This window comes from Nannospalax galili, unplaced genomic scaffold (genome assembly GCF_000622305.1).
Source record: "Nannospalax galili isolate Female #2095 unplaced genomic scaffold, S.galili_v1.0 scaffold3183, whole genome shotgun sequence".
Classification (NCBI taxonomy): Eukaryota; Metazoa; Chordata; class Mammalia; order Rodentia; family Spalacidae; genus Nannospalax; species Nannospalax galili.
Window position 1 is genome coordinate 240,878 of NW_008349678.1, and position 26,213 is coordinate 267,090.

General features: G+C 39.7%; 1 protein-coding gene and 1 pseudogene across 1 annotated transcript in view; both read left to right on the forward strand.

The window, feature by feature from the left end:
* LOC103745151 (guanine nucleotide exchange factor VAV3) overlaps nucleotides 1-26,213 on the forward strand; it is a 278,692-nt gene that overhangs the window by 64,611 nt on the left and 187,868 nt on the right. Inside the window, exon 2 of the mRNA XM_008847051.2 lies at nucleotides 18,643-18,759. Within this exon, the coding sequence (XP_008845273.2) occupies nucleotides 18,643-18,759 (117 nt within the window). The remainder of the gene's footprint in view (nucleotides 1-18,642; nucleotides 18,760-26,213) is intronic.
* Nucleotides 23,856-26,213, forward strand: part of LOC103745150 — a 33,087-nt pseudogene continuing 30,729 nt past the window's right edge.

Here is a 26,213-nt window from a genome sequence, read left to right on the forward strand (position 1 = left end):
ATTTATTTTTGTCTTTTTGAGACAGGGTCTCTCTGTAGCCCTAGCTGGCTTGATTACCTGCATGTATGTAAATGCACTCATGTTATGCAATGCCTGCAGAAATCAGAAAAGGGCATCAGATCCCTTGCAACTGGAGTTATGGATGGTTGTTAGCCACCATGTTGGTGCCTAGAATTGAATCCAGGTCCTCTGCAAGAACTTCCACTGCTCTTAACTGCTGACCCATCTCTCCAGACCATCATTCATAGTTTTAAGATGTGGCATATACCAGTGATTATGAGACGTCATATCTTATTGGCCAGGGCAGAGAAAAGAGATGGGGACAGTTTCAGGAAGGTAGGAAAGTAATAAGATCATATAATATGCCGTGATATCTTAGATCATCTCCAACTTATAAAAGACATAATGCCATAAGTTTAGGAAGGGTACAATCTCAGAATGACAGACAGCCACTGAGAAAGTACCACCATGAGGCTGGATGGGCAGTTCTGAGGAATCATCATGTTTATGATCCTGCTGAGTTATCATGTCATGGCAGGATGGATGCACAGGGTGTGTGTGGTACTGGAGGCTAAGTGACATCACTTGGTGTCCCATAGGATAGACATTTTTCTCTACTTACCTGAACTATGGAATCTTTATCCTGCTTGGGTATTTGGCTTTTCATTTCTGTGTCTCCTCTCTTTTACTTCTCTTGGTTTCCCCTGTAGAGAAAAGACACAGTCACCATTTATGTAGTTGGTATTCAAAGGCATTTATTAATGTAGTTGCTTATTTAGCATGTATTTATTGCCTTCAGGAAGACAGGAGAGCAAAGACAACTGCCATCTCCACCTTGGGGATCCTCAGTGTGGAGGAAGTTGCTTTAGGTCTCACCACAGTGGTCAGTGCTGCTCCCTGTTCTTCAGGTTTTGTTGTATATGTCCTGGTGGATCGCGAGTGTGAGACTTACAGTTTAGTATGGATTGTGAGTGTGAGACATACAGTTCAGTATGCCTGATCTAGGGTTTATTTTTCTTTACTGCTCATACAAGATAGATTTAGTTTTCTTTGTGTGTGTGTGTGTGTGTGTGTGTGTGTGTGTGTGTGTGTAAAGGTGTGCACATGTGCATACAGGTTCACATGCATGTCTGTGCTTGTGCATGGTAGATTTCTTTATTTCTGGGAAGGGAATATTGTAAGGATCTTCTTGATGATTGGAGTGAAACTCTAAAAGAGAAAAACACCTCATAGGTGGCCTGTTACAGACTAGGTGGCAAATGTTTCAGATTTTTTTCCTGTAGTACATAATACAGACAGTGGGTGAAATCCCCGAAGAGGTGTTTCAAATGCAATGTTCCTATAGACATGCACTTTATAAATATTATATGCCTGATGTAATGGAATGCTGGTCTTTCACAAGATTAAATTACACATAGAAGCCTATAGATTCTTGTAGGTTAAGCTTGGGTTGTCACTGTGTTTCCTGTGGGAGGAGGATTTATGGTTGAGGAAATAAAAGACTTTCTAGTAAACACAGATTGTGTCAGAACAAATTTTGTGAGAAAACAGCTTAAAGCCTTCAAGGTTTTTTTTTTTTTTTTTCATTTAATGATAAAAGCAATGCACTACGTAACATGTAAAAATGTATGTGGTGTACTAGATATCAAGTTGATGATACTGGCTGCTGTGGCAGGTTAGGAGATGAGTGAAGGCAGTGTTGATCCTGATGCTGTTGGAACATGGCTAGTTCTTGGTGGGGTGAGGGTAGGATAGATACTCTACATTCTTGCCTTCCTCCAAAGGCCACTCCTTTAGCACTTATTCAAAGTAAAGCCCTTGTCTCCAAGTAGAAGACTTTATAGGTTGATTTCTATTTGATTTATGTCCATCATGTTCTGCCAAATATTGATATTTCCAAAAACTGACTCCATGGTTCTATGGGACTCTGGCTCCTTAACTTGACTCTTATATGTTCGTGTGTGTGTGTGTGTGTGTGTGTGTGTGTGTGTGTGTGTAAAATGAGAGTCCTAGATGATCTGTGGGCGTGTGTGGCACTTCCTGTGGCAGGGAGTTCCTGTACTTCCTGTGCAAAGTTCAAGCTGTTATAGATCCTTGGTGGGGCCTTGTCTGGAATCAGTTTACTAAAGACCACTCTGCAACAGCAATCCCCTGGTGTCACTGCTCAGTTAATCTGGGGGAAAATTCATGACATATGCAGAGTAACAATAGTCTTCCTTTTGCTGTGTGATCTGTGTTTATTAGGCATAAACTTTCACAGTTGTGTAAAAGCATGTAAAACTTGTATGTAATTGATTTTTGAGTAAGTGTACGTGCTGGTAGGGGATTACTGCTTAATAAAATGTAAATACTGCTACTTTTTAATTTGCTACAAATAATTTAAAAGTATACAGAAACCAGAATATTTTTCCCTGTATAATCAGGCAGTGTAAAAGTACAGTGAAGTGATTAGAACAGTAACTGGGGAAACAGCCCACCTCTGTTGAAGCCCTTTCCCTCCTCTGAATGATGCTGGGCAGGAATTTAGCCTCTTCCTGCTCTGTTCCCTTGACTGCAAAATGGGAGTGAATACACCAAGGACTTTTAAAGATAGTGCCTTCCACTTATGGTAAGATCCACATAAGCGTTGCTTTTCTGAATTATTTTCCAGACTCCTGCCTTGTTACCATTATTTTGCAAGAGAAGATGTCAAGCAAGGCGAAGTAGTACCTTTCTTAAGCCCAGTCCTTAGGGGCTCTAGGTGTTGACTGTGGTTATTTTTGTCTTTGAGGAAATTAAACTGACTCTAGCTTCTCTTCAAATCCTGATGGTGATGCTTTCTCAAGAGTGTCTCAAATCTTGGGCTTAAGTTTTCATGGGGTTGTCTCTTTACTTCCTATAGGTCTTTTAGTCTCATGGCCTCAAATTGACTTTGAAAAGAAATGCAGCCCCTCCCCTTTCTCTACATATCTCCTGCCTCCCCAGCTTCTTCATTTGGGGGGTAACAGCTAGTGACCAGGACAATGGAGGGGAGAGGGTTCTGGATCAATATCCGTTTATATCATCTTTTTTGTTAAAACCAAACACAGCCATTTAAATGAAGGCAAAACTAACAGATAACAAATTCCCATGTCTATAATCCCAGCACTAAGGAGAATCAGGAGTTCAGCACTAACTTGAGACAGTAAATTTGAGGTCAGCCAAGTCTAAAAAAAAAATGTGTCCAAAACAAAAAGAAAGCAAATGTGGATGTGTGGTAGATAGACAACTTCAGACACCAGGGACACCAGGGATGTGATGGTTTCTGCTCTATCCTTGGAGGTAGGCCTGGAAAAGTGTTTCAGAATCTACATTTAATAATTCTATCAAAACTAAACAAAATATTTTGAAATTTAAGGTATCTTTCAACTACTCTTTCTTAGGTTACAGGAAAAATGTTAAAGTATTTGACATGGATCTCTTAAAAATTTAAGAATTCTTGAGAAAGCATTTATTGTCAGATTATTTGACTCTGCCTGTGTGTCTGCCTCTGTCTTTCTTTAAGAAATGTCTGCCAAGATTTAGGAGCTATTTTGGTCTTTCCAAGTCCATAATCATGACTTCATATGTTACAAGATGTGTGTCCTTTACCTTACAAGATTTCAATGCGATTAAGATGTCTGAGAACTTGTACTGTGGTCAGGAGGAAATTACTGTGGAAGAAGACACTTGACCTAATAATTTGGGCCATTTTAAATTTCTACTTTTTCTTCATCTACCTTTATGTCTTTATGAAGTAAAAATTGCATTTTTATCTAGTTTTCAAATTCACTCTGTGTGACAAGACGACTTGCTGAGAATTTTGCTGAGAGTAGTCCCTGCCTGAAAATGACTCTAAAAGCATTTCATACAGGATTACCAGGCATTTGGAGAGGAGTGAGTCCACTCTACCTGCCTGAAATGCTAACTGCTATTTCTGGACCTTTATAGGAAACAGTTTGGTCATTTGTAAGAGTGCTTTTGAGGAAGAGCATTGGCAGCCACTGAACAGTGGCGACCCAAATCAGCATATTGTGGAAGCCCCAACTGGCTTATGGGGCTTACTGAGCTTTGCTTCTGGAAGACTTCCTGTGGGGGAACTGATATGTTTATGGAATATCATGGTGTGTATTCGTACATGGAGGGGCTCCTGACATTGATTTCATGTAGGAGTATTTTTTCTTTGTAATTTTGTATGGATATTCATGACTATAGCAGCTTAGGGAAAATGTTGGCTTTTGTGAAAACTACTATTTTTGGTGCTTAATCAATTAAAAATAGGTTTTACATAACTTTTCTCAGAATGCCCAGGCTCTGAAAAATCAGATTAAACACTTTTCTTGTGTGATTTGGTTTCCTTATAAGGAAAGTTTATAAAGTTGGAGATGGATACTCTTGGGAGAAATATTTTCCTAGTATAAGCATCAGACCTGAAAATGAAGGCAGTATGTAATCCAAGTGACACATGGCTCAGGTAATACCTTAATAGAAAAGGTATTAAAGTAAAGTACTAATAGAAAATCATTTCAAATGTTATTAGAGACTCTTGCCCTACAAGTAAGTCTCAAAATAAAATTATAATGCCAAAAGCAAACCTTTTCAGTGACAGAATAACTGGCCATATCAAACATCTGACTCATGGGTTATTTTCTTTGTAGAGTGATACTTGAGCTTTAGCAATGCGTCCAAGCTCTTACTGCATCATTGTTAGCTTTGTACTTCCTGATTCTGGTTGAACTATTCAAGTTATCTCATCTAGAACCTTCTAGATGATCCTTTGTACTAGTGATAGACTAGAAGTCAGTTATCTTCATGCTGACCCCCACATAGAAGGGCATATTGGAAAAGAACCAGCTAGGATGCCATTGAAACACTAGTGCTGGTATTTTTAAAAATTATTTATTTAATAACCACATACTTAGAAGAAGCATTTCATTACAACAGCATTGCCATAGTCAATAACAATTTCCTGAGCTAAGATGCATCTCTTTCAAAATTGGCTGTAAATTTTTAGGATCAGGATGCAGTATTGGTTCCCCAGGTGTCTGGGGCCCCAAGACTAGGAATGGCGCAGGGCCCAAACTCGGAGTATAGAACGGCATATTATTATTGTTTTAATTATTTAGTTCATAGCCAAATGATTAGAAGAGGCATTTCATTAAAACAGCTTTGACATATTCAATAACAATTTCCAGAGCAAAGATACATCTCTTTCAAAAATGTCTGTAAATTTTTTGGTTCACAATTAATACAGTTATACAATATTGAACTCAGTATAAACCCTGTAAGACATAAAATTGAATGAGTTTTTAAAACATTAAAATTTTTTTAAATAACTACACGATTAGAAGAAGCATTTCACTACAGCTTTAACATATTCAGTAACACACTCCAGAGCAAGAGTACATCTCTTTCACAAGTGGGTGCAAGTTTCTAAGTTCACAGTTGAAGTAGCAAAAACAATGAGTCTTTCTGCAAGGAACAATACATTCTAACATGAAATGGAGATCTTTTATAAAGGTTACAACTCATTCAATTTTATGTCTTACAGGGCTTATGCTGAGTTTAATATTGTATAACTGTATTAATTCAACTAATGGTGGTATTTTAAATGCTATGATGTAAAAGAAAATCTAGGCCAAGAAAACGTTATCTTCTTTTTGAAAGTCAAGTGTATAGAGAATTCGACCTGGATGGCTGAAGTCCAGGGAAAAAGAAAATATCTTTTGTCAAAAAATCAGGGAAAGAATAGGCACACACATACACACATATGTAGTGTGCTGTACCACTGAGCTGTATCCCGTCTCCCTTGTTCCTGTATGTAAAAATGCATATTAATTTAGTATAGTTATTGCAGTATGTATACATCTATTATCTATCATCAATCTATTTATATCTATCTTATCTGAATATCAATCTCTCCATCCATCAGTCCATCCATCAATCAATCAGTATGTCTATCTACAGAGTAAAAGATGAACAGTTGATGGTGGGGGGATGAGTGATGAGAACCGAGAATGGAAGCTTACAGGAGGGTAGAGAGGGCACAATCACGTGTGTGGTTTCTCTAGGTTCTATGCTCTTTGACTGTGGACTCTGGGCAGAGGGGCTTGGCTGTCCTCTGCTTGTGTCTTTATCTTGCAGTCTTCTGCTCACATTGTGTTTAACATGGTGCTTAGCAAATTGAGCACTCTCTCAGTGCCCTTTGATTGAAATGAACTAATGAAACTTAGATTTCTCATAGATTATCTCATCCAACACAACATCCTTGTTAGGGAAGCTTCATCCTATTTTATAAAAGAACCCCAGACTACTATGAGTTAAATGATTTCATAATAATATTTCCACTAATGATGGCATCCATTGTGATGTATATCATATAAAATTAGGAAGATTCATCATCAGTTCATTGACTTCTTTTATTATATACAGCATGGGCAAAGTTCAGAGAAGACTATAGCTTAGTAAAATTATGCTTCAGAGGCATAATTTCACTAGACTATGTACTGTACTGTTTGGAAGACAGAATCATGTTTGCTTCTGAGTGTAGGTCCTAGAAAGCCCAGTTACCTTCCTGAAGTCACTCGGTCTGTGGTGAGTGGTGTGAAGTCAAGTACATCTGAGCCCATTCTTAATGACTGCTCTCAGTGCGGAAAATGCTTCTTGATCTTCTCTTTTCCCCCTTTACTTTTTTCTTTATTAGCATTCAAATAAACCTTCCATGCCTAATTCAAAGGAATTTGTATTCTGCAACCTGGCTGGTATTCTCCATGTTTACTTTTCCAGGAGAGAAATATTATGTAGAAGTGATGGTATTAAGAAAATAGCACATTCCTGTGTGTGTAAACCTACAGGTAACATATATACAAATCTGACCCACATTTCAGCTTTTATCACTGTGGTGATTTAGTGCAGATCTCATGCACTCATGTAGAACCCAGAAAGAAACCTTAAACATTATTTTACTACAATAAAGATGGCAAAACCTGGAGTATAAACCATAAAGAAGTATCTGTGTCAGATAATAAAATCAAAAGTAGACAATGAAAGTAAGTGGATACATCATCTCAGGTTAATTTCTATAGTAATATCTCTAGTCTTCCTTCTTTGAGCCAGAATCTCCCAGTGAACTTAATGTTAGTGAACTAATAGTCAAAATCCTCCTTTATCTTCTTGTTTTTAACAGCTTGTCTTCCCTCTCTCCAGGTCTGCATCCAACTCAGCCACTTTTGTAACAAAATTGAAGGTACTTCTGGTCCTATAACTTCCTAGGTAAAGTGGACTAGATCATTCTAGAATTCTTCTTAAACAAATACTTGCAGGTTGTTTGTTTAGTGTGATAGTTCTCTATTTCTGTCCCAGTCCTATAAGGCAGATGTGGTATATAGAGTTTAAAAGATAATTTGAAAAATCCAGCTTCCTTTGAAATGTGCTCTGTGATTTTTTTTGAGCAGCCATTTGCAGTGCAGTGTACTTCCCTATTCCTGAACGTGAAGACCATTGCTGTTAATTGTGGATGGTTCTTGTTTAAACTTTCTTATCCCAATGCAGTTATTCATGTAAAAATGTTCTAGTTTGGACAATAAATTGCAGGGCATTTGTCCTTCTTTTCTCTCTCTCTGGAATATTCTTCATTTTCTACAATACCCTTGCTCATGTTTGAGAAGTCTTCAAATCCTGACTCTGCCCTCAAGAACTGTGTATCTCCTACTATGGAAGCTACTCAAAAAAACTGAAAATGGAACTACCACGTGATCTGGCTACATAATGAGACTGTGTCTCAAAAACAAACAAACAAGTGATAGTTTAGTGCATTATTCAGAATGGTCTCTGGGGTCAGATTTTCATTCATATCACCCACCCACTAGCTAGGTTTACTTGGGAAGGTCCTTTAACTTTTCCACCCTAGAATACAAAGTCCAGATGATCTTGCCCTATGACTTATATAAACTTTGAAGGTGACACTAAATTTGGAGGAGTATGGTTGCAAGACAGTGTGAGAAGTTAGAAATATGGGCAGAAAATAGAATCACTTAGCATAGAAAAACAGTGATTGAAATATGTGAATAATTTTGTTCCACAGTTAAACATCACGAAAAGAGGCACACTTTGAATGCATTCCGTGAGGGAGCAATGTTCTCTTAAGCCTGCGGTGCAGGGAAGGTGGTTTACTTAGTTTTCAGCTAGATTCTGCTGATCTAAATTGCAGTTGAATTTTGTTATTGTTGTTGGCTACGTTTAGAGAAAAATAATATATGCCTTTTTTCTTGAAGTTGAACTCACAGATGCAAATGTTAATTTAATTTTTAACTGAATTTCAGAGGTCATCTTTCGATGAAGATATTACAGTGTATGATTAACAGCAATGTTCCCTGTCTTTTTTTAACAATGCTGTAAACTTATAAAGTGTCATTAATTTTTTAATTTAAACTTGTATGCAGAAATTAATGTAATATTCCAATATTCTGAATATTGTAAAAATCATCTTTAGACCTTCTTGGTTGGAACCAGAATAGTAGACTTGTTGGTGGAGCCTAGACCAGTGAAAGTATTTCTAAGTTAATGATTTATCTTCCTAAGTTTATTGTCAAAAAATGACTAAACTGAAATTGAACTGGAAAAATTAAATGCTTGTCAGAAAAAATTAATAGGTAGCCCCAATACAGAGATCAGAGAACGTGAAGCCATGAATCAAGGAGGACTGTGGTGGCAGAGACAATGTGAGAAGTTAGAAATATGGGCAGAAAATAGAATCACTTAGCTAGAAAAACAATGACTAAAATATGTGAATGATTTTGTTCTGAAGTTAAAAGTATGAGAAGAGGCCTACTTTGAACACATTAAGTGAGGAAGCAATGTTCTCTTAAGCCTGGGGTACTGGAAAGGTGTATATGAAGCATGGTAGCTCTGGTGTGAGGGGTGGGGAGCCACAGGGGCTCTGTGCAGACATGACCCTCCTGTGCCTGCCTTCAATGCGATTGGACACAAAAGATTTTGAACTGAAAATACTATGAAATATGCCTGGCAATTTTTAAAAATAATTGTATAGTGTGAGATGCAGTTTATATGTTCAAATTTGGGAATTTGGGGGCTTTTATCATAGAACTAGAAGAATAAAATATCAAAACAGATTTTTAAGGAACTTAAAAGCCAGAATGAGTAGTTACTGATTTTATGTATTGGGATACTTTAGAATGGAAATTAATTCTATCCTAAAGAATAATTAGTGTGATATTTGATGTCGAATTAAAATCATATCAATTTTTATGACTACTGTTCATACTGATATTATTAGCGTCACTATTGCCAAAAGAAATATTGAGTTCAGTTCCCTCTTGAAGCCATTGGAATCAAAGCTGACTTCCCAGAGTTGACTCACGCTTGTGCCCCATGTGGACACAGACTGTGGTCAGTGTGGTGGTGCTACTGACAGGGATTTTGTGCAGCCTCTATGGTAGAGGGTAGAACCCTGGCTTATATTGACCCAGAGCCTTGGAGTTATGGGAAAACCATAGAGAAGTATTTCCTTTTAACTAGGGAAGACACATTACCTGGTATCCCACCTATGTTAAACTTAGTTATACACATAAAAAAAGGAAAATTGGGTTTCTTGTTTCCTTGTCTTTGAATAGAAAAAAAATATAACTATTAAAACATCTGTTAATGTGTTTGTATTTCTTTTAAAGTGAAGTTTTTTCTAATGGTTTCTTCCATGATGAGTACAGGTTTTCATTTTTGAATTTTAGTTTATACTAAATACTGGGCAGGTCAGAGACAAATATAAAAACATGATGATCTCGAGCTGGGCATGGTGGCACATGCCTTTAATCCCAGCACTCGGGAGGCAGAGGCAGGTGATCTCTGTGAGTTCAAGGCCAGTCTGGTCTACATGGCAGGTTCCAGGCCACCTGCAGCTATAGCAGGGAGATCTTGTCTCGGAAAAACCAAAGTGGGGAAAAAAAAGAAAAAAAAAAAAACGACAAAAACCCCCAACAAAACAAAAACCCATGATGATCTCTCTGTCTCTTTGTCTCTGTCTCTGTCTGTCTGTCTGTCTGTCAGTTCTCTCTGTCTCTCTGTCTCTGTCTCTCTGTCTCTCTCTCTCTCTCTCTCTCTGTTGGAGAACAAACATTAAGGTTTCAGAATGGGCAGAATTGTAGGAAGTCTAAGTTTATAAATAAATAAGATTCATAGGACAAAGCATATTTGGAAGTCCTCTACAGAATCCATCTCAGCTGAGTCATCCCCTTAGATTTCTTAAAAGTTAGGGGGTAGAAGTATGTGTGCAGGGGGTAGAAGAACTCCTCAACTTTTTTCCATCATTGAGGTTGTGTTAGTGTGGTGTGGTGGTGACAGTGCTGGCAAGGGGTTGGATTTGACACTAGTTAGCCACCGTGACCTTGGGTTGCCTACTGAATCAATTTCCTCGTAGAAAGAATGAAATAATGCTGTCTTCTCATCGGGTTCATATGCGTGTGCACTGAGCTACTCCATGGTCAGTGCTCAGTGCCTTTGCTATTTAAGCTTCATTTTCATCTGATTGGATGTAAAATTTCATGCTAGTTTCCTCATTATCAAAGAAATGGTTTGTAGTTATTTTTTCATTCTTAAGTTTATTTAAATATGAGTGCTGTTAGAAGAGTGCTGAGAGCACAGATGAAACAGACATATTTTCTACTCCCAACTGTATTTATTACCTCACGGGCAAACAGCTATTATACAGTCTAGCATGCCTGTCTCCAGGACAGGTGTGAGCCAGGTGCCACAGTGTGAAGAAGAGTGTTCATTAGCGAGTCGGTCCTACACTTAAGTGCTTAATCATTTTGGTGGAGCTACATGATTTTCATGCATGTACATTGCCATTAAATAAACTGAAAAAAAATCCTTTATGACAGACTAGGGAGATGGCTCAGTAGGTAAGCACTTGCCATGAGAACATGGGGACCTGAGTTCCGATCCCCAACTCACATGTAAGCCGGAGAGGACGGCTCATGTCTATAGTATCCCCCACCTTTCAAAATGTGCAACCTGCTTATTAATGTCCAATCAATTCAAATTATGCCAGACCCACACATTTCCGTCTTCTTCAAACAGGAAGTATATTTCCAGGACTTGAGCTGTACTTTCGCCATCATGGCTTGTTTGTGAGCGCTGCAGATGTCAGAGTCTGTGGGACTCTGGGGCTGTTAGGCACTGCCAGCCTTCCCTGAGACACCCTTTCTTAGAATAGATACAACTGATTTTCACAGTAAGTTAGGAAGATATTTTTTCCTCCTAAGTCATTTGGTTAACACATTAGTTAACATTTAATTAATACTTAGTTAGCATACATTACTGCTAAGAATTCTGAAGTTGTTAAGTGATGCTGCTTGCATTTGTAGCTTGGAGAAAAGTCAGAATGGCCTAAAATAAAATAGAAACCATATGCTTCTGCTCATAGAGAGAAAGGGAGGTTTGTTTAGCTTCAGTGAACTTTAATAGTTTGACCTTTATGTGCTTCTTTTCTGGTTTTACCGAGGTGCTGACCACAGAGGGTTGTGCCTTAGAAAGCTACCATTTTTAAATGAATTTTTTGAGAGTTTCATACATGTATACAATGTATTTGATCATATCTAACCTCCACTTCCTTCCAGCTCATCCCAGATTTCCCCTGCCTCATCCTCCTCCCAGCTTTAGGCTTTCTTTGCATAACCCATAGAGTCTAGTCAGTGTTGTGTGTATGTGGTGGTGTAGGGCATCTACTGGAGCTTTAGTTACCTACCAGGACCCACTTCCCTGAAGAAAAATGGACTCTCCCTACCCCAGCAACCTTCAACTACCAAAGTTCCTTCGCTGGGGGTGGGGCTCTGAGAGCCCCTCCCAAATTTATGCTGGAAGTTTGACTGAAACACCATCTTTGCAATAGTTTTTTGATTAGGAAACGTTTTCCAGTCCAGATTACTTTGGCCTGATGGATTATTATTTTAGGATATCTTAGGATTTGTTGTTGCTAAACTTTCTTCTTTGAAGGTTATACATAGATGCTGAGTGCTTTTATGCCGTTCCATTTTGATCCCTCCACTTTGAATAAGTAAACTATTCCAGTCTTTCTGTAGAGAGACTGAAGGTGAAGACAGGCAGCTTTGTGATTAGAATGTGTCACATCCCTAGGTATTCCTGAGAGGAAGGTTGGACTGCATCTAATTATTGGGCCTTTCCATATATGAAGAAAAGAATTAACTCATATAGTCTGTCACTCTTTTATTCCCCTAGGACTCCATGTGTTGTTAATATTGTCAGCGAATGCCAGTGCTGGCTATTCAGTGTCTACAGGTATTGATGTGACCTTTAAGTCTCCTCCTTTGTTTCCTGTCCCTACCCTTCCATATGACCTCCTAGAATTCTTTTTTGTTTTTGCTTAAAAATCAGAAATTTATTGTTTCCTGTTTCTTTTTTTAAAAAAATTTTAAAATCAATAATTTATTGAGAATTTCATACACACATATAAGGTGTTTTGATCAAATCCATGTCCACTCCCTCCCCTCCAACTCCTCCCATATCTCCCGATCACTTTTTTTCTGATAACTTCATGTGCTCTTTCTTCTTTAATATTTTATGGGGCTTTTGGCTACTCTTAACATTTCCCCTTCTGAAGAGGTAACCCTAACATCTTTTAAGGATCAGATAAAAGCTCCCAAATATTTTTGACATTTTTGGCCTTTGGAATGGAGTATGTTGCTAAGAGGCCCAAGGACATTGTGAATTTTAGCCATGAAACTGGCTACTTTTCTTTGAGATCCCTTTACCCTAACTGCCTAGTGAATTCGTACCTCCTATTCTTACACCATCCTCTGAAGAGGTTACCCAAATTGCCATTAGGGAATCAGGATGCAGACCGCTTTGGCGTGACCTCCTAGAATTCTTTCTATTCCTGCTTCTACCATTCTAGTCTCAACAACTATCATCTCTTGTTAAATTAATATAGTACAGTTTCAATTGTTTTGTGCTACCCCACAATATCCCCTTAATAAAAATAAAGTCATTTAACATCATGCACTGTAAAATAGTCAGTATAGCATAGTAGTTAAGGATATGGGCACTATAGCCAGAGGGTCTGTATTTGAATTTAGACTCTATTACTTTGGCAAGTGCAATTTTGCAAACTGGAATAAATTTCTAACTTTCAGTAGATCTAAAATACATTTTTTTTCTGATTGGGTTGTTATGAGGATTAAATAGCATAGACATTTTACAGAGAAGCTAGAACATAGCACTCACTCAAAACTCATAAGTATAATACTAAACAATGTGTAACTGGTCTACCTAAGCCCTTTAACCTCTCCACTTCTAGGATAAGGCCCAAGTCTCTTTGGCATGCTAGGTAACCTCAAGTTCCCTCCTTCAGTTTCTTCTCGTGGCTCCAGTCCAGGTCTGTGTCCATTGTAATCACTTCCTCTGCCCCTGCGGCCTGTGCCATACCCATCTCCTGCTCTAGCACACCCTGAGTCTGGCAGTTTCCTTTCCCATCCGAACCATTCCTCTTTTTGTGACTGACTCCCACTTACCCTTCAGGTCTCAAAGTCTATCAGTTACTCCAGCATGTTGTCCCATGTTCCAGGACTCCCAAGGAATTTTTGGATGTCTGTGTAGCAGTTACCACTCTTTCGTACGACGAAGACTGTGGATTCGCCTTCTGTGCTCTGAATGACTGTAACAAGGGTTGGAGGACAGAGTCTGGGTATTTGCTTTTTGTATTCAGTTCTTGGAGCTTTCAATGGACTTTTAAAATACAAACATATTAAATCAAAACCCAGTCGGGGGTATGTCTTATGAAATTTTATGATGCCTACCATGTAATAGGCATCCAATTAATATCTTTTAAATAAACAGATGGTGGTTTAAACTTCATGTATTCTTATTAGTTGTTTATCTTACATGGATACATATAAAATTTTAAAAAATTACTTATTCTAAAGTTTTAAATCATGAAGATTTAAATTCTAAGAATGACTAAAGTGATCTCATGTAAATAATTTAGATGATCAAACCAAGTTGTACAGCTTTTGGCCAAGAATAAAACATCGTTGTGAAAGAGTGAGATGTGCTTGTGTCATAAACCGTGTCTGAAGGCAATAGATTTTAAGCTGTTGCAGGTGATACAGAAGACTAGGAAATGCCTTCTAATCTCAAAGAATGAATAGGCTGGAGGGGGCTGGGGGCGTGTGTGCTGGCTGACATTGCGTGAGGCACAAATCACCTTTCTAGTGATGCAATCTCTTGTTCGTGGGCCTTCTTCAGTGCATGCTAGTTCCCATTCTTCTGAAAAGGTTGTGATACATAGTGACTTATGAGGCATTCTACAAAGAAGATTATAGAACTTTGTAAAAAGCACATTAGAGACCTCTTAGGGTCATCCTGTTTAGATGAGCTCTTTCTGTGGATAGGTCTGTGATAGGTCACATAAGGGAAAGGTAGAGGTGTATCAACTGGTTCATTTAATGCAATTGCCTCATGTAATCTAGAAGTTACCTGGTACCTTTTTGGTTTCTAAGTACTATTTTACCATTTACAAATGAAAACAGACCTGCCTGGAGAAGTAGCTGATTCCAGAATTAGAGCAGTAAAAGTATGAATTTGGGACAATTTGATGTAAGAGAGCAAAAATCACAAAAATCACAGTCATTTCAAGAAGGCACAGGGACTAGTTTGAAGGGTACCTCAGTGGCAAATTTCGGATCATGAGGAGATTTCAAAGAGTGATGTATGTTGATTCTTGTATAAAAAAGGAAGATGAAAAGCTTTTATTGTTTGAACAGAAACGTGTCCTCAATAAACATGGAAGGGGCAAGGACTGGGAAAGTCATTTTATAGTCAGTCCTAAGTAGAGAAACCAAAGCAAAAATGGTCAGTAGATCCCCATTTTGAGAAATGGTTTGGAAATATGACAGACACACGACATGTTCATGTGTTTCCTATGTAAGAATATAAAAAGGGACATTTGCCTATGTAGTAGAGAGGTGTGGCAATGACCAGTAACTACCCTAACCAGGTGATCGACCTTAGGTAGTGGGACAGCCCTGCACTCTGTGCCTTTTGATTTGATGAGATATGAACGTGTATGAAGATTGCATATGACAATAGGCAATATAGATGATGGAAGAATACGGTTAACAATTCTATAGTAGATTATCAGACAAATCAGAATGTGGGATATTCCATAACACAGCCAGTCTGGACTCTTGAAAATTTCAATATTAAAAAAAGAAGAAAGAATTTAGTGTAAACTATATTACAAAGATAAAATAACCAAATGGAATAGGTAAAATTAGATTAGATGAAAATTAGGGTTCTCAGTGTATGCTGATATTAATGGGATGTAGGAAAATGTCCCAGGCTCTAAGAGATGAATATTGAATGATTTAGCAGTGAGGGAGTGAAGTCTGTACTCTCCATTCGAGTAGGACAGTAACGTAAATTGAAAAGTAAAGGGTATGCGTGCAAAAGCATACATGACACTGTTGTCATTGTTGCATAGTTGGGTGTGTTTATTGTATTATTGTTTCAACCTTTGGGTTGAAATTTTCTTAAATAAACTGGATAATGAAAAATGAATAGACCCAAAGCACAGCGAATGTCTCAGAGGGGCAGGCAGGCTGGTGGGCTCAGCTGTGCTGGGCACCTTCATAATGACTCCAGAGCCCACCTCCTCTGTCCCTCATCTCTGCTGCTGTTTGTGCACACAGCAGAATGCCCCAGAGTGTCGAGCACATGGTGAGTCTAGTGCTCTCAGCCAAATTTTGGAGCCACAATGAAAATCCTCTAATCATCTTGCTAGGAAAGTTTGAGCACAGCCTGGCAGCATTTCTGGTGTCTGTAACGTTGTAGGCATTCAAAAGCAGTTGACTAAAAACATACATCAGACAGGGTCATCAGGGTTGAGAGGTGCCTGGAAAAGCAACAGCATACAGTGGCATTTTTCAAACCCAGTAAATAGTTGTTAAGTAGAATTGAACTAGTGACAGTTAAATAAGGTTAACGATGCATCTAGAAGCAAAGACAAAACCTGCTTTTAAGGTTCCTCCCCTGTGCCTGCGATGACTGTTTTTCATACTGTTCTGACTTTCTGTGGTACTACTTGCTTTTCTGAATTCAAGATCAAAGGACTTTGGTGGAATCCTGCTGCAGTTTTTCTCACACATGGGGAAAATTTGGGTTTGGTGAGGCATCCTCAGAGGGTGGCATTTGCAGCCATTCTTTGATCCTTGGTGAGCTATGAGTCCTGGCACTTAATTATGTAAAAAAAATATTGCAAGAGAGCAGTTGCATAATCCCCCAGAGAGTAATTATTATCTGTCTTGGCATAATGCAAGACTTTTCATCTGTAAATAAGCAATTCTGTGTGGAGGAGGAGCCTGCAGAGTGATGGTCCTGCTGGAAAAGGTCTCTTATGAATCTTTTAAATTGAAAGCAGTCGGTGATGTGCTGATTGGCTGCTGTTGTGTTTCAAAGGATTTATGATGCTTCCCTTGTGGTTTTAACCCCTCCTGAAATATTTAAGCCTCTGAGAATGATTCCTGTAAGGGGTAAAACATGTCTAAGTTAAGTCCGTGATGAATCTGAATGTTTCAAACGCAGACGAAGTAAGATGAGCTTTCTCCAAATTAAAAAAAAAAGGAAAAGAAAAAAAGAAGATGAAAACCTAATCAAAATAAAATATTTACAGTCAGTGCTTTGGACAAAATAGAAGCAACCAAAGATACATTAATTAGCTAATATGTTGCTCATTTATTGGAGGATAAATTTTATGGGTTTTTTTTTGGGGGGTGTTGTTCGTTTTGAGACAGAGTCTCAACATTCACTCAAAAGAATCTCACTGATACAGGAGGATTGTGCTGAGTTCTAGGCCAGCCTGAGCTACATAGTGTATTTCAGGCTAGCCTGGGCTACAGTGTAAACCCTTTTACTCAAAACAAACAAACAACCCAGAATTAATTTGCTTTTGAGCTATGTGTGTAGGGGAGTATGAGTCTTTTATATATTAAAAGTGAATCCAAAGTTTTGTTTTTTAAGTTGTCTATACTATCTGCCTCTCCACTCCCTGTTGTGGTTGGTGTGGATGAGTTGGGCATGTTCCTCTTTAAAGTCAGCCTCTGCATTGGGACATAGGATCCTCTCTCATTGCCTGTTCCAAGACTTCATTTGCGTGACTGTGTATCCTTCTTTTGTGATGAACTTTCCAAGTTAATTCTCATCAGAGTAGAAACATTGTGATATCTCCCATTGTTTTAAAAAACTCTTTTCTTGACCTCTATATCTGTTGCCCTTTGTGGTAAAACTCAAGCCCCTCTGTCCTGACTTCACTTTCTCTCTTCCCTTCATCGTTGGGTCTACTCCAATCCTTCAACCTAGGTCCCTGATCCAGCATTTATGTTTGTCAAGGATACACGACCTTTACTGCAAAGTTCTGTGGGCAGTGCTGGATCTCAGTCTTATTGACTGTCTGCAATATCTGACACACTTTGGCGTCTCATCCACTTAGAAAATCTTTGCTTGGCTGGAGGGACATCGGTTCTCTTGGATTCTCTTCTTCCTCACTAGCCACTTTCTTGGACTTCTTTTTGGGCTCCTCTTCTTTTCCTGATCTCTCCTAAGCCTTCCGGGTCCAGGTCTATATTAGCCAAAGTCACAGTTAATGAGAGACTTAGGTCTGAAGTCTATTCTTGTCACCTGGGCTGTAGACATCCAGGTCCTGCTGGATGACTAATGACATCTCATATTTAACAGTGGAATCATAAAACATTGTCTCCCAAAAGTGCCTCTCACTTGGATGGTTGCAGTAACCTCCTATTTGTTTCCCTACCTTGTCCTTGTCTCAGGATCCTTCAAGCGCTCATCAACACAGAAGCCCCCAAAGACCCTTATAAGACTGTGTTATGTGCCACCTTTGGTGCCTCTGGGATTTATTTCCCACTTCAGAGTGAAAACTACCCAGCTGGTCCTTCCTTGCCTGGTCCCTGCCCCACTTTCCAGCCCTTACCTTTCTCCCGGCATTCTGTTCTGGCTTCTTCCTCTGACACTCCTACCTCAGGCCACCTCATAACTCAGTCCCCCTGTCGGTGAGACTGTCCCTAACCATCCTAGTTAAGCTCTCCCTGCCCCTGCCCACTTGCTCTCCAGATTCCTTCTCCAGATACAGTATGAAATATATAAGTATTTACTTTTTTTTGCATGTTTGTTGCTGTGTATGTTTTTGGCTGTTTTCTTATATTGCTATATAAGTGTCATGCAGGTAGAAATCCTGTCTCTCCAGTCCACGACCTGGTCGACGGTACTGTTGACTGGTTGGAGAGCAATCTCAGAACTCATGAAGATACTGCATGCTCTCTCAGCTATCAGAATTTAGATTAAAGAAAAGAAGTGGGAGCAGAAGGGGGTATTTGGGGAGAGGCAGAGAATGAGAAGTCGCTGAGGGGGACAAGAGAGAGCAGTGTATGTTACATACAAGTAGGGCATTATTTTGTACACCTAATACACACAAGGAAAGAAATAAAAAGGTGAAAAACATGAATTCCTCCTCCTTGCCATTTTCATAGTAATTTGTGTGACAGAAGACAGGCAATTCTTTAGAAGAATTCTATTTACTCACAGGTGTTTTCTGTTCCTCAGTTTCTCTGTTTGAAGAACATCCGGACATTCCTGGCAGCCTGCTGTGAGACATTTGGAATGAGGAAAAGTGAACTCTTTGAGGCATTTGACCTGTTTGATGTTCGTGACTTTGGAAAGGTACATGCAAGTCTGCTTTTACATTTTACTTTTTAAAACATCTTTTATTTATTACTTTTATTTTATGTGCATGAGTGTTTTGCCTGCATGGAGGTAGGTGCACCTCTGTCATGCAATGCCCTCAGAGGTCAGAAGAGGGCGTCGGATTCCCCTGAAGCTGGAGTTACTCATGGTCCTTAGCTACCAAGTGGGTGCTTAGAATCAGACTCAGGACCTCTGCAAGAGCAGTCAGTGCTCTTAACCACTGAGCCTTCTCTTCAGCCCCTTAATTTTACTTTTTGACTTTTTAAATGTTTAATTGAAAGAAAAAGAATATGTAGTGCTGGGAATTGAGCCAGAGTCTTGCTAGGCAACTGCTTTCCCATTGGGCTACATCTCTAGCCCTTACCTGGCATTTTAGTGTTCATGTTATTTTTTATTAGAGAATATTTAATCAAATTGAAGTATGGCATGTCTCTTAAGTGGTCTGGGTATCTGCATCATGTTGATGCACTTTACGTGTTAGTGAATTAGCAAATAAAAATAAGCACATGTACCAAACACTGAAAACAAACAGCAGCTGCATTTTAGAACTGTTTTCAGAATTACTTTCTAATTCAAAGCAGGAGCATCTTTACCCACTGAATTCTTTCCTGCTGTTACCTTCTCCAAGGGTGGGGCTTCCACTGCGCACCCTTTGCTCGTATCTCAGGGCCAGCATTCCAGTGCTCTTTCCCCCAGCCTTCTAGGTATCTGCCAGCCACCTAATTTTTGGAAGCAGAGAATATGAAACTGTCCTGTTCTCTATTTTGACACTTGGGAAAGTGATTTGGAGAAGACAGTGAATTCTTTCCTGCTGTTACCTTCTCCAAGGGTGGGGTTTCCACTGCGCACCCTTTGCTTGTATCTCAGGGCCAGCATTCCAGTGCTCTTTCCCCCAGCCTTCTAGGTATCTGCCAGCCACCTAATTTTTGGAAGCAGAGAATATGAAACTGTCCTGTTCTCTATTTTGACACTTGGGAAAGTGATTTGGAGAAGACATAAATCACTGAAATATGTTTGGGGCGGGGTGGGGCTAGGATTGAACCCAGCATTTCACACATACTAAGCAAATGCACTATCACTGGTCCACAGCTCTAATCAGAAACTGTTGAATAACTCTGGCTGCTTGGATTTCAGTGATATTCTTCACATGGAAATGGTTTTAAGATTTACTGTTATGGTTTGAGTGTACACTAAACCCATGGTGAAAGAAATCATACTTTCAAAAGTTACAATCATTTGTTGTGAAATGACACGAATTTAAACCCTATCAAGTAAGTAGAGCTATATCAGGCAACTAACAGGACATTAATTTTGCTAGTGCTGACATATTGCATTATGAAAATAAACACTTAAAATAAAAAATAAGAAAAACGAGCAAAATAAGGCCCTGAGGCTAGGGGCTTTTTGGTGGTATAGTGCTTACCTAAATGTAGGTCCTTGTTGGAGTTGGTGATACAGGTAAAAATTAAACACTGAGGAGTTCACCCTTGTCCTTAATTTGGCAGCTATAAAAAAAACTGTTTGAGATTGGGACATCACTTAATATCAGGTCTTGATATAAGATTCTGGCTATGTAATAAAACCCAAGCAACGGTTGGATTTAAAGGCAGTGGTACAGACTTGAGACAGAAAGATAAGAAATTTGATGCTGGGGCTGGAGAGATGGCTCTGTGGTTAAGAGCACTCACTGGCTACTCTTCCAGAGGACCTGGGTTTGGTTCCCAGCACCCACATGGCAGCTAGTTGCATGATATGGGGGGCAGTGTACGCATTAGCATACACACAGGTTAAACATTCATACACGTTAAATTTTTAAAAAATTGAAAAAAGAAATTTGATGCTAAAATATAGTACAAATGGGAAGCTCTTTCGTGTGGGGGGTTGAAGGCCTGCGATCTCTTTCTGTTTTGGATCTGGGGTCGTTCTGTGATCTTTGAGTAGTCCCCAGTCCTGTGGGTCATCAAACTTTCTGCCAATGTGGAAGAACATGAAGGTAACCACCTGGTTCCTTTTACCTCTGGCAAACTGTCATTTAACTTGGGGTCCCAAGTGAAATAAGGCTAAAGTAGGACAGCACGAGGAATGGAAAGCTAGGCCTTGAGTAAGCAAGTGGAAGCGTATCTGCATGTGCCCATGTTGTCTTCAAGATGGAGGAATCAGAAGTCCTGCTGAGGTGGAGGGTGCTCTCTGCTGTTGCTCTGAAAGCTACGAGAGGTGGACCTCTTCTCACTCCTCTTCTTTTTCCCTATCTTTTATTTCTTTGATTGTTTACAGTCTCTTTTGAGGAAATGAAAAACTAAAATGCTGTGAGGATATGAAAAGTGAGAAAACAGTTCTGGCTTGTTAAAGCTCGTTAAGGAGCTTCTTTCCCATTCACCTTTGTATGAAATCTTGTTGATAAAGATTGGGAACTTACATAAATACCTCAAAATGCATGGGTTTGCTTTACACTGACTGTGGGATTGATTGACAATAAAAACGTCATAGGAAAATTGAAATTATAAAGGAATTGACTATAAAGGAATGAACTATATGCTTCTCAGGGACAAATATATTAAGTTTCTGATTACTTAAAATACATTGACAATGGTAAGGCTGAAAAAAGATTAAACTTGGGTTGGTGGTTTGGAGCTTAAACCTGTACTTGTAACTTTAAATTTTTTTTTATTATTTTTATTTTGTGTGTACGCATGTATCGCCTGCATGTAGGTAAGTGCACCCATGTCTTGTGATGACCATGGAGGACAGAAGAGGCTGTTGGATCCCCTGGAACTGGAGTTACAGACAGTTGTTAGCTGCCATGTGGGTGCTGGGATTCGAACCCGGGTCTTCTGCAAGAAGAGCCAGTGTTCTTAACTGCTGAGCCATCTCTCCAGCCCCTGTACTTGTAACTTTAAAGTCACCTGGTTTTGCTGTTGTCAGTGTTGATACATTTATTTCTTCGGGACTGTGTTTAACATAAACCAACTTAAAGAATTTATGATGCTACTCCATAATTCTGTATTATTACTATTAAATACTCTAAGTAAAACTGTCAGAGCTATCAGTCACTGGACACTTAAAATGTGCAGATTTCTTTTCAATTTTCATGTATATTATTTTTTAATCTCTTGATAGCCCATTGAGGGAGGCATTAGTATTTTTCTCATTGTACTAATGAGAAAGTCCACAACCCAAATCATATATCTAATATGGGATGCAGCAAGATTTGAACTCAGACCTAACTCACTCTCCACTAATATGCCATAATACAGACATTCACATAGCTAGAACACAGCACATGATCCTTGGTGCTTTGCATATGTGTTAATTCAGTCCTTTGCTCAGCCCTCTTGTGTGGTTACATTATTGGACTTCATTATAGTTCCTACTTTGGGGGTGATAGACCTGAGGCAATTCATGCAGTTCTAAAATTTTCAGTAGAAGAAAAGTATTGAATAGAATGTTAATAATTTCTAATATTGTGAATATAAATGTTAACAGGATCTGAACAAGGCTGGGGATGTTGTTCAGTGATAGAGGGCTTGGTTAGCATACTTGAGGCCCTGCTACAGAGTGCCACCTTCAGAGTATAACAGCCATCATCTTTATCAGAGCTATGACTACTTACAAGAGACCCTCCCCCAAGATTCTGGCCTCTTCCTCCTGCCATAATTGCACAGGGCCTCTTGGCCTTGGGAGGTTCTGGAGTATAGATAGCGTATGGAAGGTTAACTGAAGGTTAACTGCACCATCTGTGCAGCTATGGTGTAGGAATGATGTTTACAATATGGACAGAATCTGGACTAATGACTTTCACTTAGCGAAAAAGCTTGCACCAAAAGGCTACTGTTTGCAATACAGTGAGCCATGTGCTCTTGTTGCCTGGGAACCTGACCTAATCCCTCAGGACCCCACATTGCTCTCAACCCAAGATAGTGAATGAATGTGGGTGCATTTCTTTAACGTATTTACTTATCAAAGTGCTGAAAGCAGCATGCTTTTCTTATCGGAAACAGTGAGAATAAATGAGAAGTCTGCTTGATGCTGTGCGTGTGTCTCGGATATGTTAGACCTAGGGATGTAAGGGCAGAAGTTTCCTGTCAGGGTGGCTTTTAGCGTCTACTTCCCAAATGGTTGCCAGAAAGACTGTTTCAATCAAAGTACGAGTGAAGGCTGGCTCGGGAGGACAGTTCTGTAAGACATCAAAGAAACAAGTGATTCTTAGGGTTCTAGTCAACTCTTAAAACTAATTCTAAGAGTCAGGCTGCTTATTTATTCAGGTATAACTGTAATGTAGTTAGTAATACCATACTATGGGGAAGTCATCGTCCATGATAGTGTGAGACTTTTTTGTGGTGTGGCTGCTTTGGGGTCAATCCATGCTCCTATAAGTGAACTCTCACCCATGCTATATAAGTAAGCCTAATAAACTCATTGGTTTCCCAGTTGGACTTTGGTGGGATGTGGTACTTTGGTATCCTTGGAGTCATGTAAGGGGTGGGGGACATGAGCATTCATTTTGGTTTCCCCAGGGAAGGAGTTCCTCTAACACTTGGCAGAGTTGGTAGGATCAGGACAAAACCAAAGCTGAGTTTAGGAAGAGCAATGAGAGTGCTTTTGCTGTGGCTGATGAGCAGTGCAGCTGAAGCTAAGTTGCCTGATGGTAGAGTGTCTGCAGGGGGGAGAATCTAGATATGGCTGCCTTTCTCTATGTGGTATGAAATGGTATGTCTCCTTACTGTAGTAGCAGTTGGAATGTCCCTGCTATGAGTGGTAAGACTTATGCTGAACCATTGGGAAGTGGAGTTTCAGAAGGGGAAATTCTGGAGTGGTTGTCTTCTCTGTGATATGGAGTGGCGTGCTTACTTGATGGGTGGGCTCCACCACGAATATGGTATTGTTCGTCAAAATGCTGATGGAATAGAGAATATACTACAGTCCTTGAAAGTAGCACATATGGGATGGGATTGTAAGCAGGCTGTGGCATCGGCTGCCTGGCCTTTGTTGTGAGAACTATGACATGCAATTGAGGCTGGAGCTGTCTGCCCAGAATTTGTCCCCCTAAGGGAGAAGTTAAAACAAGAAACGACATGTGGATATCATCCTCTGTGTTAGCCTCTGATGTGGCAGGTAAATTGGATGAAAGAGAAGATGGGATAGAAGTATTGGCTTGTTATTTCTTATGGATAGGGATCCAAGAGAGAAAGGAAAAAAACTAGACCCATATTAAACAGCCCTTCCTGGGATCCATAATTGTGGTGGATAATGAGGATGATGAGGAGCAGGTGGAAGTGGTGGAAGATACTCCCCAGTTCTGACCTTAATACAGAGGAATGGAAAATTCATGATTCAGCATGCAGATGGGGACCTTAATAATGGCCCAGTACAGGTAACTGTGGTAATCAGGGACTAGGCTACATCTGAATTGCTTGAATTGGGGAAAACTTCTGTTTATTCAATGAAAGAACCTCTCATGACCAGTTACTGAGATTGTAGGATATGGGGACAGATGGAACCAGTCTGAGTGCTGTGAAAGCAGAGACATTAGGTAATATAACTATTCCTCTTCCCTTGAGACAAAGGGTGCATAATCTTAGGCAATACGGAGAAAATCACTCCCTGATGGACGGGCTTGGAGGAGCCATTTGGGACAGCTGGTTATCACAGGCTGAGATTCCCCATGAATATCAGAGACTGGAATGCAATGGGGGGGAAGCACTATTGAGGGAACTAGGTATGAAGGAGGATTCCCAGCTCACAGGGCTAGATAGGACTGTGTTCACAAGAGAGTTAAGAAAGATTAATTCAGTAGGGACCTGAAGACTCCCATGGAGCTTCAGTAGCTTTGCTGAATCTCTTGGGGGGGCATGATCATCATGAAGTAGGAAAAGCTTTGGCAGATCTAAGTGACTTTGATTGGCATGTAAATCAGGTCCAACATATTAATTGGGTCAAAATGGCAAAGCAACTTAGAGCAGAGAAGAGAAAGATAAAGCAGAGAAAGAAATCCATCTGTCCAGGTGATGGGATGGTTGGCATGGCAACATTTGTTTTGAGCTGCTGTTCATCGGGAAGAAATTGATAGAAATCCAAATACCCGACTGATGAACTTCTGGAAGGTTTTAAAGCCTGAAGAGTGGTTCACAGAAAACATCAATGGTGCAACAATAACAAGCAAAAAAGATTAAGCTTGCCACAGGAGTGGATAGTTAGTCCCTCAGAATAAATGCTGCACGTGTCTCTGCATAAATGTCTGCCAGGGGTAGAAACTGTTTGTCCGTCCCAGGCCCCATCAGCAGCCAGGTATGGTTGATGGAGAGACAACAGCTGTGGGTATAACCACAGTGTCAACACAGAGCCTGTTAGACTCAGGGAGCCAGCCTGAGAAGCAGGCATAGCAGAGAAGAGCACAGCCTCATTCCCTCATGGCCATAGGTAGGACTGAGCATCTTGAGCTTGCCCTGTACAGCCCATCAGGGGTGGAAAGAAGGACAGAGGCCTCATGGAAGTGATGTAGGATAAAGAAGTGGGGCAACTCATGGAGACCGACTGTAGATTGCAGTAGGCTAACTAAGGGTGTGCCTCTCATCTACACAGATATACCCAGTATTAATCTTTTGAAGAAACAATTCATACAGTTGATGGAATCTTTTCATACTGTATTGGACCTTGTTTACATTTTTTCTCTAGTATACGCTTAACTGCTGAATCCCAGGGCCAAGTTGCATTTACTCAGAATGGAAAATAGAGTTTTAGAGTTCTTTCCTACTATTTGTCATGGGATGGTAGGCCAAGACCTTGCTTTGTGAAAAGGTTTCATTATATAAATAGCATGATTTAAACCTCTGAGTGTTTTACAGATTTGGTATCCCATTTGGGAGAGAGTGCATATAAAGGAACAATGGTGAGACATTAGTTTGCAGAGGATGTAAGGTATAACTGTGAAATTCTTGGGAGCTTTACAGTCGGGTATGATGCCCACCAGAGTGATTGAGAACATTCTACATCTTGGACCTTATATGTTAGAACAATGGTTAAAGAGTGAACACAGATACCCTGTATGGGTGGAAACTCTCTAGAAATTATATACTGGTTAAATGAGAATCCTAGTTCTAGAGGTCGGTTACCTCCCTATGACTTGGTAGCCAGGAAACCCTCAATGTCCCTCTATGATTAGAGCTATTGCCACTGCTGTTGGTTGCATGCTGGAGCTAGATGGAACGTGTTGCTGAAGCCACAGCAGCTATGGATGCCTAATGCTCTAGTGTAATAGTGCCATGGACTGTTATGGGGTGCATCCAACTTCAAATTGGATTTAGGGAGGAATTCTGTGAGCTGAGATGCAAACCTGTGACTAGGAGGCTATAGGCCCAGAAGAAACTGCTATTTTTTAAATAAATATGATGTGTCTGCCATATTGCCTTCTGCGTATTTATGTTTATGCCCAT